The 17,186-nt window shown below is 46.0% G+C and overlaps 2 protein-coding genes across 2 annotated transcripts in view; both read left to right on the top strand.

Annotated features, from left to right (window-relative positions):
- The window catches only part of OSCP1 (organic solute carrier partner 1), a 30,582-nt gene extending 25,850 nt beyond the window's left edge, over window positions 1–4,732 (top strand). Inside the window, exons 5-9 of the mRNA XM_012642217.1 lie at window positions 370–498; window positions 1,033–1,102; window positions 2,931–3,070; window positions 4,327–4,390; window positions 4,616–4,732. Coding sequence (XP_012497671.1) covers window positions 370–498; window positions 1,033–1,102; window positions 2,931–3,070; window positions 4,327–4,390; window positions 4,616–4,732 — 520 coding nt within the window. The remainder of the gene's footprint in view (window positions 1–369; window positions 499–1,032; window positions 1,103–2,930; window positions 3,071–4,326; window positions 4,391–4,615) is intronic.
- Window positions 4,733–13,901: 9,169 nt separating this feature from the next.
- On the top strand, window positions 13,902–16,985 carry LSM10 (LSM10, U7 small nuclear RNA associated). Its single transcript, XM_012642253.1, has 2 exons — window positions 13,902–13,954; window positions 16,233–16,985. Exon 2 carries the CDS (start codon window positions 16,256–16,258, stop codon window positions 16,625–16,627), a length of 372 nt encoding a protein of 123 aa, XP_012497707.1. The 5' UTR covers window positions 13,902–13,954; window positions 16,233–16,255; the 3' UTR covers window positions 16,628–16,985.
- The last annotated feature ends 201 nt before the right edge of the window (window positions 16,986–17,186 follow it).

Genomic DNA, 17,186 nt, shown 5'->3' with positions numbered 1-17,186 from the left:
CCAGCTACTCGGGAGGCTGAGGCAGAAGGATCGCTTGAGCCCAGGAGTTTGAGGTTGCTGTGAGCTAGGCTGATGCCACAGCACTCTAGCCTGGGCAACAGAGCAAGACTCTGTCTCAAAAAAAAAAAAAAAAATGTTTACTGTGAGGATGAATGAGATAATAGTGCTCTAAACTGCTTACATAGCACTTGGCACATAACATATGCTCAATAAATATTATTGTTAATTGTATTACTGTTATTATCACAACCAATATCTTTATCTTGAAGGGACGCATGAATTCCTTTTTGTTCTATAGTACAAAGAAACCTGCAGGACTACCTAAGCTTGGAGAACATTCCATCATGTCATACTTTGTATTGTGTGTAGAATGTTCAACAAGAAAGGCGAAGAAATAAGGAAGATAGAATTCAAACACGGTGGAAACTATGTCGCTGCACTCAGAGAAGGTTCTTTTGAACTTCATGGAGACCGAGTCCTGAAACTGGGAAATAACATGTAAGCAGTTCTCCTTCCCTGGATGAATTCAAGTGCAAAGGAGGTCACTTCATTTTAAAAAAAGAGCCTGTCTTCTGCTGTGAAAAATCCCTGCTGACGATTGGAGTAATTGCCCTGAGATACAATGCATGCAGGGCCCTGACATTTTCAAAGGGCACCCACAGACTCCAAACATAAGGCGACTCAACAGGGTGAAGATATATAATTTTAAATAGTCATGAAAGAGAATTAGCCAAAACCTCTGTTGCAATGGAAATCCAGAAATACTTAGCCTTCAAGTAATGCTCATGTCTTTTCAGTGATCGTGTTGCCCTTTAAGAGAGGGAGCGTTTCCACACAGCTTCCCCAGGTATTTTCCTTTGGGAAGAAGGGAAATTTGTGTGGTTAACACCCATTTAGTTGTATTCTGTACTCACAGCACCTTTCTGGACGCAATGTAACATCTCAAAATAAAAACTATGAACTATATTTATGAGTCAGAAGGAAGTCAGTGGAAAGGAACTGGATAATGTCACCATTTTCTGTTGACATTAGGTACAGCGTGAATCGGCCTGTGGAAACCCATATGTCTGGAGCATCGAAGAACTTAGCCTCACGGACACAGGTGAGCTTCTGTCTCCGTCCCCAATCCTCGGAGCTTCTTTCTAGACACAGAAATCTGCCTGGATGGAAGGGTGGGAATTCTGTGGATTTCAAAGCTAGCCAACATTTCTCTCATTGTTTGCAGTCTTCTCCATTCAGCCTTACAAGTATGCAGGTTTTTAATTGTAGCTGTTCATGTAGACTTCCACTGATCTCACTAATTAGGTAATTTTAGGCTTGGCTCAACCACCATAATTAAGCAGGAACCACACACCAGGACATGTGAAATAGCATTGTACCAGTGCCATTAGGTCCGTGGTTGCTGACTCCAGCACTTGTGTGATTTTGATCATTAAAACATCTCTTTTTAATGCTTCCCTACATAGTAATGTGGTAGCTAAGTTCAAGTAGGGTTTTATTTTCTCTGAATTTCATCTTTACAAATTTTCACTGAACTAGCTCCCAGCTAGCTATAGGACAAATCATGGAATATTCAATTATTCAGCAAACATCTATTAAACTGTTTATATGGGCTGGGTACCCAGGGACACAAAGCTGACAGATATGGTCCCATCCTGAAGGGGCTTATAGTACCCTGGGAAAGATAGCAAGAGGAGCAAATAACTATAACAAGGTAGAAGAAGGGCTAGCTGGTATTCTGAAGAAAGTGCTGTTCCAGAAGAACATATGTTCTGTCCAGTGGGGTGGGTGGCAGGGGACAGGATTAAGAAGATTTTTCAGAGGAAGGGACATCAAAGTGAGCCTCTAAAGTGGGTAAAATAAGGCCAGGCACAGTGGCTCACACCTGTAATCCAGCACTTTGGGGGGCTGAGGTGAGAGGATCACTTGAGCCCAGGAACTCAAGACCAGCCTGAGCAACATAGCAAGACCCCATCTCTACAGAAACTTTAAAAATTACCCAGGCAAGGTGGCGCGTGCCTATAGTCCCCGCTCAGGCACAAAGCTCAAGGCTACAGTGAGCTATGATGATGCCCCCTACTCTAGCCTGGGCAACAGAGTGAGACCCAGGCTCAACAAAAATAAACAAACAAATAAAGTGGGTAAGATGCTAAATAGCAGAGGAGAAATGGGCATGCAGGCCGAGGTAACAGGATGAGCAGGGACACAGACAGGCAGAGCACATAGTGCTCAGGGAAGCGGGCAAGTGGCGCCTCTCCCACGCAGCTAGATCGTAGCTAATTGAGGCCGCTGGCAGAGGCCTGCCTGGACAGGGACACCGAGGCCTGATTAGGAAGGGGCTTAAACAATTTGGACTTTGTACTTTAGACAGGAGGCAGAGGGGTTTGTTTCCAGCCAGGGAGAAATGAGCCAAGAACTGTATTTTAGATAACTGGTGGCAGAGTGAGGAGACAGACAGAGCAAGGGAAGGCTGGGTTAAAAGGAAGGGCCAAGGGTGAAGTGGGGCGAGGACCCGTGAGAGGAGGGAATGGACACGAGGGTGTGTTCCCGACCGCCACCGCCTGAGGGCAGTGTGGCAGCGCCTCGGAGTGAGTGCGGTGGGAGACTCAACTGAGGCTCTTTAAATGCTGAGGGAACTGGGTGATGGAGGAGGAAGCAATGTTCTTCCCCTTCAAGGAGGAAGGTAGTTTGAGGGGAAGTGTGGATCCCTGGGGCCCTCCACTCATCTTGAAAGTATGAAAATCTTTGGCTTGCTGCATTGCTGGATTCCCTCTCCTTTGGTTAAGGTGGCTTTCTATACTTTATTTGGACCCAAAAATAATTTGAAGTTATTGTTTTGCCTCATTTTATAATACCTCCCTGGGTCTTGGGTCTTAGCAGGAAATGTGATCACCTTTATGTGGCTAAAAATCATGCAATTGTTTCTGCAGGAAAGCATTGCTCCCAACCCTCTTGCTAAAGAAGAACTGAATTTCTTGGCCAGGCTGATGGGAGGGATGGAGATTAAGAAACCCAGTGGCCCAGAGCCAGGATTCCGGTTGAATCTCTTTACCACCGATGAAGAAGAGGAGTATGTTTTAAACCTGTTTCTTTAAAGGCATATATGAAAATCCCAAGTGTGATAAAAACCCAAAATGACAATTACAAAGCAGTGACACTTATAAATACAAATGTGGAAATCACAAATGAAATACCAACAAATTCAATAACCTAGGTAAAGAATCCACCAGGATTAGATGGCTTGGACATTCTGCAGTCATTCAAACAAAGAGTTCTAATGTTTTACTAGCAGAGCACAGCTGAACAAGCAATATTACAAACCAAGATGACCATATTAAGAAAAGTCCATTAAGAAACAGGGAGGTTGGAGCTTGATTTCTTTGGGATTAGACAGTCTCACCAAAAACTGATAGCAATAGTAATTCACCAAGATTTATACAGTTCTTAACAGTTTACAGAGTATTTCTGCATGCATTATTAGTCAGTGGTCCCCAATCTTTTTGGCAGCAGGGACCAGTTTCATGGAAGACAATTTTTCCATGGACCCGGGGGAAAGGGGATGGTTTTGGGATGATTCAAGCACATTACATTTATTGTGCAGTCAAACTTCTGTTAATGATAATCTGTATTTGCAGCCGCTCCCCAGCACTAGTAGCACTGCCTCAGCTCCACCTCAGATAATCAGGCATTAGATTCTCATAAGGAGCACGCAACCTAGATCCCTCACATGCGCAGTTTATAGTAGGGGTTCACTACCAGTCTGTGGCCTGGGGGTTGGGGACCACAGCATCATCTCATGTGATCCTCCTCACAACCAAATATTTGGGGTGAGCATTGTCTTCTATTTCCCCATTCATTGAACTAACTTCTTTTGTTTACTTCTGTGTGGTGGGTACTATGTTAAGTGCTGAGGGCACAAAAATGGAGTGTAAGACCTGGAGCCCGTCCTCAGGAAGCTCCCTGCTTAGTGGGAGAATGAACATGTACTTAGTGATTTCAGTGCCATGTCATGAATGCTCTGATCGAGGAGATGGTGACTGCACTGGCAAATTGAAGGCATGACATTTGATCTGGGTCTTAGAGTTTGCCAAGTAGATAAGGGGAAAAGCATTCTTGGCAGAGTTTAGCATGTGCAAAGGAACAGAGACTTAAAAGAACTTGACTTCCTGGAGGGTAGGGTGCATTGGTTGGAGATGGGGTAGAGAGTTGAAGGGCAGTGGCAGAAGATGAGGCAGAAAAAACAGGTTGCCAAATTGCCAAGAGCCAGTTTGCCATGCTAGCAGGGAACGCCCTAACTTGGACCCATTTCTTTACCATCTCATCCAGACAAGCAGCACTAACCAGACCAGAAGAGTTATCCTATGAAGTTATCAACATACAAGCTATTCAGGTGCGTACCAAGGATTACACAGCATTAAATCTTATACCCCTCCTCATCTTATAATAAGCTTGAACTTCAAAGACCCCTTTTTTTCTCTAACCAGCCTGTAACAAACAGGTGAGCAATTGAAATGCATCACAGTGGCGGGGCAAAAAATTAAATATCTAACTACACAAAGAGACAACCGTGCCGAAACATCCTCTTCATTCGCTTTCCCCTCTATTTCTCTGACAGGACCAGCAACGGAACAAAGAGTTGGCTCGGATCATGGGGGAGTTTGAGATCACAGAGCAGCCAAGGTCGAGCGCCAGCAAGGGGGATGATTTGCTGGCCATGATGGATGAGTTATAGGTCTGCTGAGCAGGCACACCCCCTACCCCTGCAAAAGGTCTACTGGGAAGGAAAAGCGTATCATACTATAAAACACCTCTTGCAGCAGACGTACAAAGTGCCTTCTGTTTTAGTCTCTTTTAAGCAATTTGGCCACCATTTGGGAGGCCTGACTGGGTGACAGATGAAGGGGAAGGTTCTGTCCTGTTTTGAGCCTGGCTCCCACCTCACTGTCAGGAATCAGAACTTCACTGTCTGCTCTGAGCATGTCCTGGGGCCTTGAGGGTGGGCCGTGGGCTGCCGGGAAGCAGTAACAGCCTCCTCCCCAACCCATCCCAGAGCAGTGCTGAGGGTTTCAAATGCATCTAGTAAGGAAGCTCTGTGATGAGGCAATCTGTGAGTTTCATGTATTGAGAAGAACAAGTTTATTTGCATGGTGGTTCAGGGCATCCAGAGAAACCATGGGAGCCAGGAGGAGGCAAAGGAAAGAGAAGGATTACTCTGCCTAAGATGTGGACTAAGTACTAAACACGCATCAGTGTGGTTAGAACCATGCCAAAGGGGCACAAGGGTGTCACACCACAATGGCTGGTATAACATCCTCTTTAGGGGAAGGCACCATGGTCAGAACAGGACACTGCACTCTGGTCCCATCCCTGCCCCAAATCACCATGTCTTTTTGGCCCAGTTACCCTCAGCAAGCCTCAGTTCCCTCATCTGTAAGAAAGAGAAGGAACTAGTTGAGAGGCTCAAATCCAGATGGCCCAGGTAAGTTATTGAGTTTACAGATTCCTAGGCCCTGCCCCAGGTGGGCCCTGAGAACTGGAGTCTTACCCATTCTTAGAATGTCAGGATGCCCTACAGATGATGTAAGGCAAAGCTATAGGAAAGCCAAAAGGCAAAGGATTTTAATGGCTCCTAGAAGAGAGAGGTAATAAAAATCAAGAGTGAGGGAGGAATAAAAAGGGAGGGAAATGTATTTTCCCCCAATTCTCAGAAGAAAGTCATCCTGTGTAGTCCACATAAGTATCCAACAATTTTTAAAAACACAACTCACTTTTGTCCTTATCTAAATCCCAGTAGGAGAGAAACAAACTTCAGCGTGATAGCTACATCCTGGAGATACCCAGATCTATACCAGATCAGATTCCCTCATCCCTGACCATCTGGTCTGCAGCCATCTGGTTTGTCACTCTGCTGGTGTATGTCCTGGTATAGTTTTGCACCAAGTCGAGCCACAAGAAACCGTAGAAAGAGAAATGCAAATTTTAGGAAATATATATAGTTAGCATAATACCTAATCTCGAATATCCCAATTAAAATCTCAATTAAAATCTGAAAACTAATACAACCTCTACCTACCTCTTACTCCCTTAAATTATGCGCTGGATAACTCCTTTGCAGCTGCTAAATTCCTGGACCGATGACAGTAGAGGGAGTCACAGGAGCTGGGATAAGGAAACCCTTCTACAGTTGAGTCTTCCCTGCATAGCTTCCTGATTTGGTGTGAAAAAAATTCTCAGATAATAACTCACTCCTTCAAGTAAAAATGTCAAGATGCCTTCCCAAGGTCAGTGGAAATTATTTTGGATTATTTGATTACCTTAATGCTCCCCACCACTGCCACCACCACACACATGTATATTCTAGATTCTTTTTGTTTCTGGCCAGTGGTCCCTCTGCTGATGAAATAACATTCCCCTCTCTGTTAGTTCCCCAAATGGCATGAAACCCCAATTGCATGAGGCCTGATGAAGGCATTCCACAAGCACAGTCCCAGCAGTGCAGGGGACAGGACCCAGGGCTAGGTGTGCACAATGGCCTCAGACCACTCTGCCCTTCGTTCTCTTTACAAAGCTACCAACTTCCCTTTGAAATATTGAGGCCTGCAGATTTTCCAGGGGAAGCCCTGGTGTCGGCTGAGGACGTTTGGCTCAGATTCTCCAGATAGTCTCAAGACCACTCAGCTTAGGTTACAACAAACAAGAAGCGACCACCTGTATTGTGTCTGCATTTGCCCTGCACCTCTCCTCTCTACCTGAATCTCTGATCCATGCCCTTCCTCCCTCGGCATCCAGCCCTCCTTCTGCTTCAGAAGTGAGCGGCTGCTGAGAATCTCCTCCTCCTCTGCAAGTGCTCCCACACCTTCCCACCTGCGGCCCCTGCTTCTCCACGGCTGCTGCTCTCCATCTTCATGGGTCTTGCTCATCTCTTCCTCTCCATTCACTCACCGGCTTCCCGGCCGTGGGCCAGCGCTGCACATTTGCTGGCTGCCTCACCCTCCCTCCCACACCCCTGCACAGATCCCAGGTCTCCAGGCCCCGGTTGCCACATCCAATAGCCTTTTCCCCTCTCCATTCTCCATGGCTTTTTGAAAGCTCTTGGCCCTGTAAACACCCTTCTCTTCCTAAAACCCTCTCCACCTTTGGCCTTTGCGGCTGTCACTGTATCACTGGCCACACCTCTTCTCTCCCTCAGTGCCTTCTGACCGAGGACTGCCCTGTGTGGGACACAGTTCCATGCAGCCGTTTTAAAGTCTGTCAAAATGACCAGGTCAATTGCCAGATGGTCCTTATTTCATCCCTGGCCTTTCCCCCATTTCTTTTCCTTATCATTCACTCTCATTCTATTTTTCACCCTCACCCTACTCCTTATCCTGAGCATGGCTGTTTTCAGAGATGCCATCACCCTCCACCGTCACCTCTGTGCTGCTCCCCCCGCCTCAGGCTGCAGGCCCACTTCCCTGAGATGTTCCACGTCCCTCAAGCTCCAGCGTCTAGAACCGAAGTCACTTTTATTTACTTAGTACGTTTACTTCACTAAAGTAAAGGCATGAAGAAGCTTTTTAAATTAAATATAATATAAAATAGGACAGGATAGTTTTCCATGAAAAAAACTGGAAGCATCTCCCAGAGTCAATGTTTTTCCCCCTTCTAAGAAAAAAAATGACGGTGCTCATGTTTGACACTTATGCATTGGACTCTCTTTTGAATGAATAAAAACGAAAGGGTTTGGTGTAATTCCTGATGGGATGTGTGTTATTTTTCATGCCACAGTTTGTGAATTGTAATTGTGGTTTCCCATTTCATTGTCATAACTGGGCAGGACTTTTTTAAAAAAATTTAGTAATTAGTTGGGCATGGTGGCACGCACCTATAGAACCAGCTACTTGGGAGGCTGAGGCAGAAGGATCGCTTGAGCCCAGGAGTTTGAGGTTGCAGTGAGCTATGATGACACCACAGCACTCTAACCCAGGAAACAGAGTAAGACCCTGTCTTGGAAAAAAAAAAAAAAAACAATAAAAATTAAATAAATGGTTAAGCAAAAAAATAAAATAGGAAAAGCTTTTTAACTATGGAATAGATCAGCTGGCAAAGAAATGCAGGGGTTAGGGGAGCATCTACAGGACATTGTGGAGGGGATGTGGGCACTGGGTGGTGAGGTGGGGAGCAGGTGACCTAGAAGTCCACCCTAGCTCTCAGGATTTTGTGATCCAGAACCACAATGGAGCTTATCTGAAGGGAAGAGAGAAATTCAAGGCTCCTGGAATGAAATTTCAAGTAGGCTCTGTCTTGAAATGTTAGGGGCAGGGTTTTTGGTGGCGAAAAAACTGAAACCAATTCTAGCTATTTAAATAGAAAAGAAATTTGTGGAAAGACCATCAGGCAACTCAAAGAGTTGTCAGGAAGACTAGAGAACCATCAGAAAAGGGCCACGAACCAAGGAAGGTCAGCAGCAGGAGAAACAGAACTCCGGCACCAGCACCACCGCCAGGAACGAGGTACTGGATAAAGGCCACACCAGGATGAGGCCTACACACTTCCTGCTGGTTTGTGTTGCTTGCTCCAGATTTAAAGTCTAATAATGCCTAAGTTTACGTCACAAGCCCACACCATAGCTGACAAGGATCACAGACAATATCTGGCCTTTAAATCACCTGTTGTGGGAAGCAAAACTCCACCTCTCACTGAAATTCACAGAATGTCAGATTTCCCCAATCATGGGAGAGGAGTTCAGTTGCTGAGCAGTAGCCAAAGAATGAGATTTCCTCCACAGGCATCGACCCCAACCCCACCCTCTTATTATTATCAATCTCTTTGGGTACCCAGTGTAAAAATTTAACTCGCTGATTCCTCCTCCTTCCATCCACATTCCAGAATGTAATCAGCCTCTGAGGATTTTTTTTTTCTTTTTTTGAGACAGAGTCTCACTGTGTTGCCTGGGCTAGAGTGCCGTGGCGTCATCTTTTTTCAGAGCAACCTCCAACTTTTGGGCTCAAGCGATCCTCCTGCCTCAGCCTCCCGAGTAGCTGGGACTACAGGCATGTGCCACCATGCCTGGCTAGTTTTTTCTATATATTTTTAGTTGTCCGATTAATTTCTTTCTATTTTTAGTAGAGACGGGGTCTCACTCTTGCTCAGGCTTGTTTCGAACTCCTGAGCTCAAACAATCCGCCCGCCTCGGCCTCCCAGAGAGCTAGGATTACAGGCGTGAGCCACCGCGCCCCCCGGACAGCCTCTGAGGATTTTGATGGGCTCTTTTCATTGGTCTTTAACAATCATCCCTCCTTTCCATGCCCACTGCAGCCCAACTATCTTCATTCAGATCCCTATTTCATATAACTGGTGTTCCTGCAGCAACTGTGGTTTACAGCAGGAAGCATTTGGGCCTCCTACGGTCTTCTCCCTGCCCCAACACTGAGGAGACTAGTGGGGGAGGTAGGTAAATAACTGTGGCAGATCTCATGCAACAAGCAAACTAGGAAAGATGAGAGCAATATGCTATAGGGGTCAAAAGAGAGGCATCACTCCCAGCTGAGGTATCAAAGGCAGATACAAGAGTGTAGCGCTGTCTGCAGATTGCTGATTGGCTGGGTCTGACTAGAGGGTAGGACAAAGGATTTCAAATTTTAGTGTGCATTGCCCAACGTGCAGATTCCTAGGTTCTACTTTGGATTCTGTAGGTCTGGGTTTGGGGTAATAAGCACTCCAGATAATGCTGAGGTACTGGTGCCCATCACACTTTAAGAAACACTAGTTGGAGGCCGGGCACGGTGGCTCACATCTGTAATCCTAGCACTCTGGGAGGCCGAGGAGGGTGGATTGCTTGAGGTCAGGAGTTAGAGACCAGCCTGAGCAAGAGTGAGACCCCCATCTCTACTAAAAAATAGAAATAAATTACTTGGACGGCTAAAAATATATAGGAAAAATTAGCTGGGCATGGTGGTGCATGCCTGTAGTCCTACCTACTCGGGACACTGAGGCAGAAGGATTGCTTGAACCCAGGTGTTTGAGGTTGCCGGGAGCTAGGCTGACGCCATGGCACTCTAGCCTGGGCAACAGAGTGAGACTCTATCTCAAAAAAAAAAAAAAAAGAAAAGAAACACTAGTTGGAGAGTTTGGGTAGAGAACCTGAGTGAGATCCAGCTGGAAGCTAGGCCGGAATCAAATAATGGAAGCCTTCAATGTCAGCATTGGAACCTTCACTCTGCTAGTTCATTGAAAATATTTTTAGCAGGTAAATGATAAGATCAGAACTGCATTTTTGAATCTATTGGCAAAGGATAATAAGAGACACAGAGACCAGTGAGATGGTTTTTATAAGGAATTAAGTGAGAGAAAGAAGGTCTCAACTAGGATGGGAGGAGTCAGAATAAAAAGGTAAGTGAAGGATGAGACACTTCAGAGAATTTACAGGCCCAGTGACTGTGACAGGTATGGGGGAATCAAGAAATTATAGAAGTTGTCAAGGTTATTCAAGGTGCCCAACTTAGGTAGCTGAAAAATGGTGGTAGCAACCACAGAAATGGAAAAATTAGAGCAGCAGCTGATTTGGGACAGACTTGATGAATCTGTCTTGTAGACATGCTGAGTTTCAAGTACCAGTAAGAGATGTGAGAATAAGCAGCAGACAGTTGGAAAACGGAGACCTGAGCTGGAAGCAGCAGTGTAGCACAGCATGGAGACAGCTATGATCACGTAGGGTGCAGCCGGAAGTGTGGCCCCAAAGGAAGCACACACGTTTAGAGAGCAGGAGAATGAAGTGCCGTCAAAAAGAGAGAAATGGAGAAGAAGCAATCAGAAAAATAAGTGAAGACAAATGATGCAATGCCCAGAAGAAAATACCAAGGAGCAGGATCACAGAAGTATAGACTAAGAAAGAGGATATAGGTTTTATGAATAAGGATGCCATTAGTAACCTCTGCCAAAGAAGTTGGTGGAGTCGTAGGAGTAGAACCTGATGACAGTGAGTTGAGTAGTTGGTGTGAGAAAGGGGAAGCCCTCAGAAGAGAGCAGCAATTCTCAAACTTTTCAGTCTCCAACCCCTTATACTCCTAAAAATGGTTGAAAACTTCTAACAGCTTGTGTTTATGTGGGCTACATATATTAATATTTATCATTTTAGAAATTAAAATTATATTAATTCATTCAAAAATAAACTCATTAACATACATATTTTTAATAACTATTTTCCCAAAGAAAAAATTTAGAAGAATGACCTCATCTTCTACTGTTGCAAGTCTCTTTAATATGTCATAATAGAAGACAGCTGGATTCTCATGACTGCGTCTGCATTCAATCCATTGCGACATCTTGTTTCGGTTGAAGGACATGAAGAATATCCAGTCTCATACAGATATTAGCTGGAAAAGGGATCACACTTGGGGACTGCTCCTATAGAGGCCTCTCTTAAGAAGCTCGACTATGGAAAAGAGAACAGTAGCTTGCATGGAGAAGGGAAATTTTATTTTTAGGATAAGAAGACACCAACTGTGATCACTGGTAAAAAGAGAAGGCTCCCAGCTGGGTGTGGTGGCTCACACCTGTAATCCTAGCACTTTGGGAGGCCAAAGTAGGAGGATTGCTTGAAATCAGGAGTTTGAGACCACCCTAACCAAGCAAGAGCAAGACCTCATCTCTACAAGAAATAGAAAAAATCATCCAGCGTGGTGGGATGCACCTGTAGTCCCAGCTACTCTGGAAGCTGAGGCAGGAGGATCACTTAAGCACAGGAGTCTGAGATTGCAGTGAGCTATGACGATGCCACAGCACCACTCTACTCGAGGGCGATGGAGCGAAACCCTGTCTCCAAAAAGAAAAAAAAAAAGAAGGCTCCTGAGGGAGATGGAAATCAATGAATGAATGACAGTGAAGGAATGAAAGAAACCTAACTCTTATTGAGCTTCTCCAGGTGCCTTCACAAATTAATGAAGGTCACTCAAATCTTACAACCATTCTCCGAGATAGACATTATCTTTATTTTCCTAATGAGGAAACTGAGGCTGAGAGAAGTTAAGTGACTTTTCCAAGGATATACAGAGTGACCTTTTACAATGTAAATAAAATCATGTCACTCCCCTTTGACAGCCTATCACTGCACTTCTAGTATTAGATGACGAAACAGAAGCACAAAAAGAATAATTAACTTGCTTAAAGCCATACAGTTGACAAGCAGCAGGTATGAACCTAGCTAGGCACTGTATCCTGAGCCTGCACTCCTATCCATGAAATCCAAGCTCCTTATCTTGGCTCTGGCTCCTGCTTCCTCTCCGACCTCTTGCTGCACCACTCTCCCCAGCCTCACTGGCCTTTCCATCTTTCTGGAATTGTCAAGGTGATTTCCACCAAGTCCTTTGTATGAACTCTACAATAAATTTAAAGATCTTCCAGCCTGAGCAAGAGCAAGACCCCATCTCTACTAAAAATAGAAAGAAATTAGCTGGACAACGAAAAATATATAGAAAAAATTAGCCGGGCATGGTGGTGCATGCCTGTAGTCCCAGCTACTCGGGAGGCTGAGGCAGGAGGATTGCTTGAGCCCAGGAGTGCGAGGTTGCTGTGAGCTAGGCTAATGCCATGGCATTCTATCCCGGGCAACAGAGTGAGACTAGGTCTCAAAAAAAAAAAATTTTTTTTAATTGACTTTTATTTGCGATTCGGCAATCGGGTAACCCCTCATTCTTGAGTGTTCTAGTAAGCTAAGCAGAGCATATTGGTTTTATAGACAGAAAAGGGCAGAGGAAAGGAGAAAAAGAAAACAAAAAGCGGATTGGTTGTTTCAAAGTTACTTTCCTTGTAAAGGTTAAAGCAGAGGGGACTGCCTTATCAGAACAGCTAAAAATGGCTGTTTGTAGATTTGCCTATTATCTCCCATTCTCTTGATTTCTCAGAAGGTCAGATAACAACTTAGTTTCTGTGTGGTGAGGCGGAACTTTAGCCTGAGTGACCCCATTTTGGTTTGGTCTGTTGGGCCCAGTGCACGAGCTCAGTCCAAACCAATGGCCTCCTATAAATTTTATTTAACAAACTGTTCCCTCTAATTGCAATTCTCTTCTAGTTTTCACAAGGTTGGCTTCATGTCATTGATCTCAGCGCAAATGTCACCTTCTCAGGATCTCTCTGACCATCCAATAAAGGCCACCCAGTCACTATCACATCACACTGTTTTAAGCGTCAGAGGAATTTTTATGCTTTTTTCTTTTTGAGACAGGGTCTCGCTCTGTGGCCCTGACTAGATTGTAGTGGCGTCATCACAGCTCACTGCAACTTCAAACTCTTGGGTTCAAGTGATTCTCCTGCTTCAGCCTCCCGAGTAGCTAGGACCACAGGCACTCGCCACCACCGCTGGCTAAGTTTTCTATTTTTTGTAGAAACGGGGTCTTGCTCTTGCTCTTGCTCAGGCTGGTCTCCTATTTTTCTTGTTTGTGTTCTTAAGACTCCCCCGCGGCGCCATCAGCTCAGCGAGCCATCTGATCTTGGTCACTAGTCTAGGCCCAGAGCCTGAGGAGGAGCCTGGCACCTGGTCCAGCGAGATGAATGTGTGTTGAATGAACAACTTCAATGAAGAAGAGACTCCTATGACGCAGGCCGGGAACTGCGAAGCCGGAGCCCGACACCCGCGAGGCTTTCTGGGGATTGTAGTTCCGCCCGGCCCGCGGTAACACGCCTGCGCACTGACGCAGGCGCTGCGGGAGGACTGAGACCTGGTCGTTGCCATGGCTTCTTAATCCGGCCGCGGCCAGCCCCGGGCAACCCAGCTAGGCGCCCTCTAGCTTCGGCGGCGACCCGGACGGGAAAGCGGAAGGAATCCCGCGCGGTGGGTCCCGGTCGGCGGTGTGCGGGGAGCCTGGGGGCGGAGCGCCGGGGAGCCCAGGACCCCGGAAGGCGGCGGGGAGCCCGGAAAGCGTTTTCTTCCCCATTTACCGAGTATAGCGCCTCTCCCCAAGCCCGCTCCCACTGCTCTGTGAGTAAAGGATGCTCATCCCATTTCACCGATGGCTTAACCAGCTTGGAGAAGCTAAGGGGCTTGCTCGAGGTCTCCCTCCTAGAAAGGGGCAGAGCCTGTCCCAGAACCCGGGTCTGACTCGAGGTCCAGTGGCTGCTCATTGCAGTCACAGTGGCAGCCCCATACCCTTGCTTGATCGCAGATTCCTCAGGCTGAAAGCTCGGTGGGAATCGTGTGACCCTTCCTGGGACTCAGCTCCCAAACCCCGTATCAGAAGTAGCCTGGCTTGCCACCCTTAATGCCACTGAGTAAGGTCATAAGGAGAGAAAGTTCCACCACCTTTGACTCAGGTTCTGAAAATAAGGGATGGATAAGACATAGTTAACACAATATCAGGGCATGTTGAAATCAAAGGAGAGCACCTTCACTGCAGTGAGATTCTGGTAGCTTTGTTAGACCTATAGTTTAATAAATGTGGAAAAAACGTTCACAGACATTAAGTAACTGTCCTAGGTTTACCAAGTTAGGGGTAGAGCGGGGATTCCAACCTAAGTTTCTCTAACTTCAAAACCTATGTGCTTGGCCGGGCGTGGTGGCTCACGCCTATAATCCTAGCTCTCTGGGAGGCCGAGGCGGGCGGATTGTTTGAGCTGAGGAGTTCGAAACCAGCCTGAGCAAGAGCGAGACCCCGCCTCTACTAAAATTAGAAAGAAATTAATCGGACAACTAAAAATATATAGAAAAAATTAGCCGGGCATGGTGGCGCATGCCTGTAGTCCCAGCTACTCGGGAGGCTGAGGCAGAAGGATCACTCGAGCCCAGGAGTTTGAGGTTGCTGTGAGCTAGGCTGACGCCACGGCACTCCCTCTAGCCCAGGCAACAGAGTGAGACTCTGTCTCAAAAAAAACAAACAAACAAACAAAAAAAAACCCTGTGTACTTTATAAACTACCTTTTTTTTCCAATTACCTAACTTTCTACTCTTTTTTTCATTTTTAATACTACTACATGACTTTTACCTAAATTTCTACTTTATAGCAACTGCATGAGATAAGCTAGTGGTTCTTAGAGTGTGGGCCCCTGACCAACAGCGTCACGGAAACGTATTAGAAATGCACCTCATTTCTGGGCCCCACCTAAGACCTACTGAGTCAGAAACTGGGAATGGGGCCCAGCAATGTGTGCTTTAACAAGACCCCTGGGTGATTCTAATGTACATTAACATTTGAGAACTGTCAGCCAATGATTCTCAAACTTTAATGTGTCTAATTCACCTAGGGGTTATGTTAAAATGCAGATTCTGTTTTAGCAGGTGTGGGGAGAGACCTGAGATCATGCATTTCTAACAAGTACCCCTCAGGACTTTAGAATTACCTGGGAGCTTTTGAAAAATAGGACAGCAGGGCCCTACCCCTCATAACCAAATGAATCAGAATCTCTGGGGTGTGGAGGCTGGGTAAAAACTCGCCAGTGATTCTGATGTACAATGAGGGTTCAGAACCTCTGGTGTGAAATTTGGAGTCGGGCAGCTATAGATTTGAATCCCAGCAACTCCACTTACCAACTGTGACCTTGGGCAAGTCACTTAACCTCTCCTTGCCTTATTTTTCTTTATTTTATTGATTGATTTTTTTGTTAATTAGTAGGAATGATATTGACTTTTGTATGTTTTAATAATCTGTCTACAAAGTCTCTTGAATTCTCAATGTTGATATCATATAATTGAAAAATAAGGACAGTTTTATCTCTATAATTATTATTTCTCCAGTTTCTTTCCTTTTTTTTCTGTGATCATTTTTTGAACATTGCATCAGCCATTACCTACATTTTATTCTTGATTAGAAGCCATGAGAGTAGGCATCCTTTTCTGGTCCCTGACTTACTGGAAATGCTCACCATTTTCTTATAGTTTTGTGTTTTTTTTTTTTTTTTTTTTTTAAGAGACAGGGTCTCGCTTTGTTGCCCAGGATGGTTTTGAACTCCCGGGCTCAAGCAATCCGCCCACCTCAGCCCCCTAAGTAGCTGGGACTACAGGCATATGCCACCATGCCCAGCCATCCTAGCCATATTTTTCAGATTTATAAAATGTGTATAAGTAATCTTTGGCTTGCAAAGTGGTGTGAGGATTCTATGAAACATGTTCATGAAACACCTGTGCCCACAGACACAAAAATTGGAGAGGTGGTCAGGCTTGGGGAGGTCTGTACTGGGAGTTTCGTTTGAGAACATGGGGGAGGTGAGTTGGGAGCTGCACCCCCAGCCTGCTCCAGCTGCCGTTTGTATGCTCCTGCCCACAGCGAGCAGCCAGCGGCGTGGAAGAATGGCAATGAGCTACTCTTTGAAGGAGCGGACCATCTCTGAGAATAGCCTGGTCATCCTGCTGCAGGGCCTCCAGGGTCAGGTGACCACTGTGGACTTGCGGGATGAGAGCGTGGCCCATGGACGCATAGAAAATGTCGATGCTTTCATGAACATCCGCCTGGCCAAAGTCACCTACACGGACCGCTGGGGGCACCACGTCAAGCTAGATGACCTCTTTGTGACCGGCCGTAACGTCCGTTACGTCCACATCCCAGATGACGTGAACATCACTGCAACCATTGAGCAGCAGCTGCAGATCGTCCATCGGGTGCGCAACTTTGGAGGCAAGGGCCGAGGCCGGCGGGAATTCCCCTCCAAAAAATTTAAGTGAGGCTGTGCCCTCAGCACGCTCCAGCCCCAACTCAGGTTCCCCCATTGTTGTCCCGAGCCAGCTCCCTGCCATCCCTCCCTGCCCAGAACCTGGGAAAGGAACAGGGCCAGCCCAGAAACTGGTGTCCAACAGACACCACCTATCACAGCTGCCTTTCACAGGGTTTCAACCTCCCAGACTCACCCTGGATCCAGAATCCTATGTATCTGTCTGTGGCCTTGGGATAGATGACAATCCCCCTTTTTGATCATTTGTATCTGAATCTCTGATTTGCTGACTTAGGGAATCTGTCAGATAGTTTTCACCCCTCTCCCAGTGAGGATTAGTAAATGTGCTCAGCCTGAGACACCCCTCACTGTCCCCATTTCTCTTGCAATTGTGTTCATTTTCTCATAAAACCAAATTGGATACAAATAAGTCCATGCCTCATGCTTTCCCTGCTGTGCGCTGGGCTCCCTGTCCAAGTAGGGCTCGCTGGGGCTAAACTTGGCTATACATTGGAATCACCTGTCCCACCCTCAGATTCAGATTTCATTGGTACGGGGTGTGGCCCGAGCAC

The sequence above is a fragment of the Propithecus coquereli genome, unplaced genomic scaffold, assembly GCF_000956105.1.
Source record: "Propithecus coquereli isolate 6110/MARCELLA unplaced genomic scaffold, Pcoq_1.0 Scaffold178, whole genome shotgun sequence".
Classification (NCBI taxonomy): Eukaryota; Metazoa; Chordata; class Mammalia; order Primates; family Indriidae; genus Propithecus; species Propithecus coquereli.
Note: the sequence above shows the minus strand (reverse complement) of the source record. Positions and strands in the feature narration are given on the sequence as shown.

What these genes read in the sequence shown, in the direction of transcription:
- LSM10 (XM_012642253.1), top strand. Translation starts at nt 16,256, where the DNA reads ATGGCAATGAGCTACTCTTTGAAGGAGCGGACCATCTCTGAGAATAGC.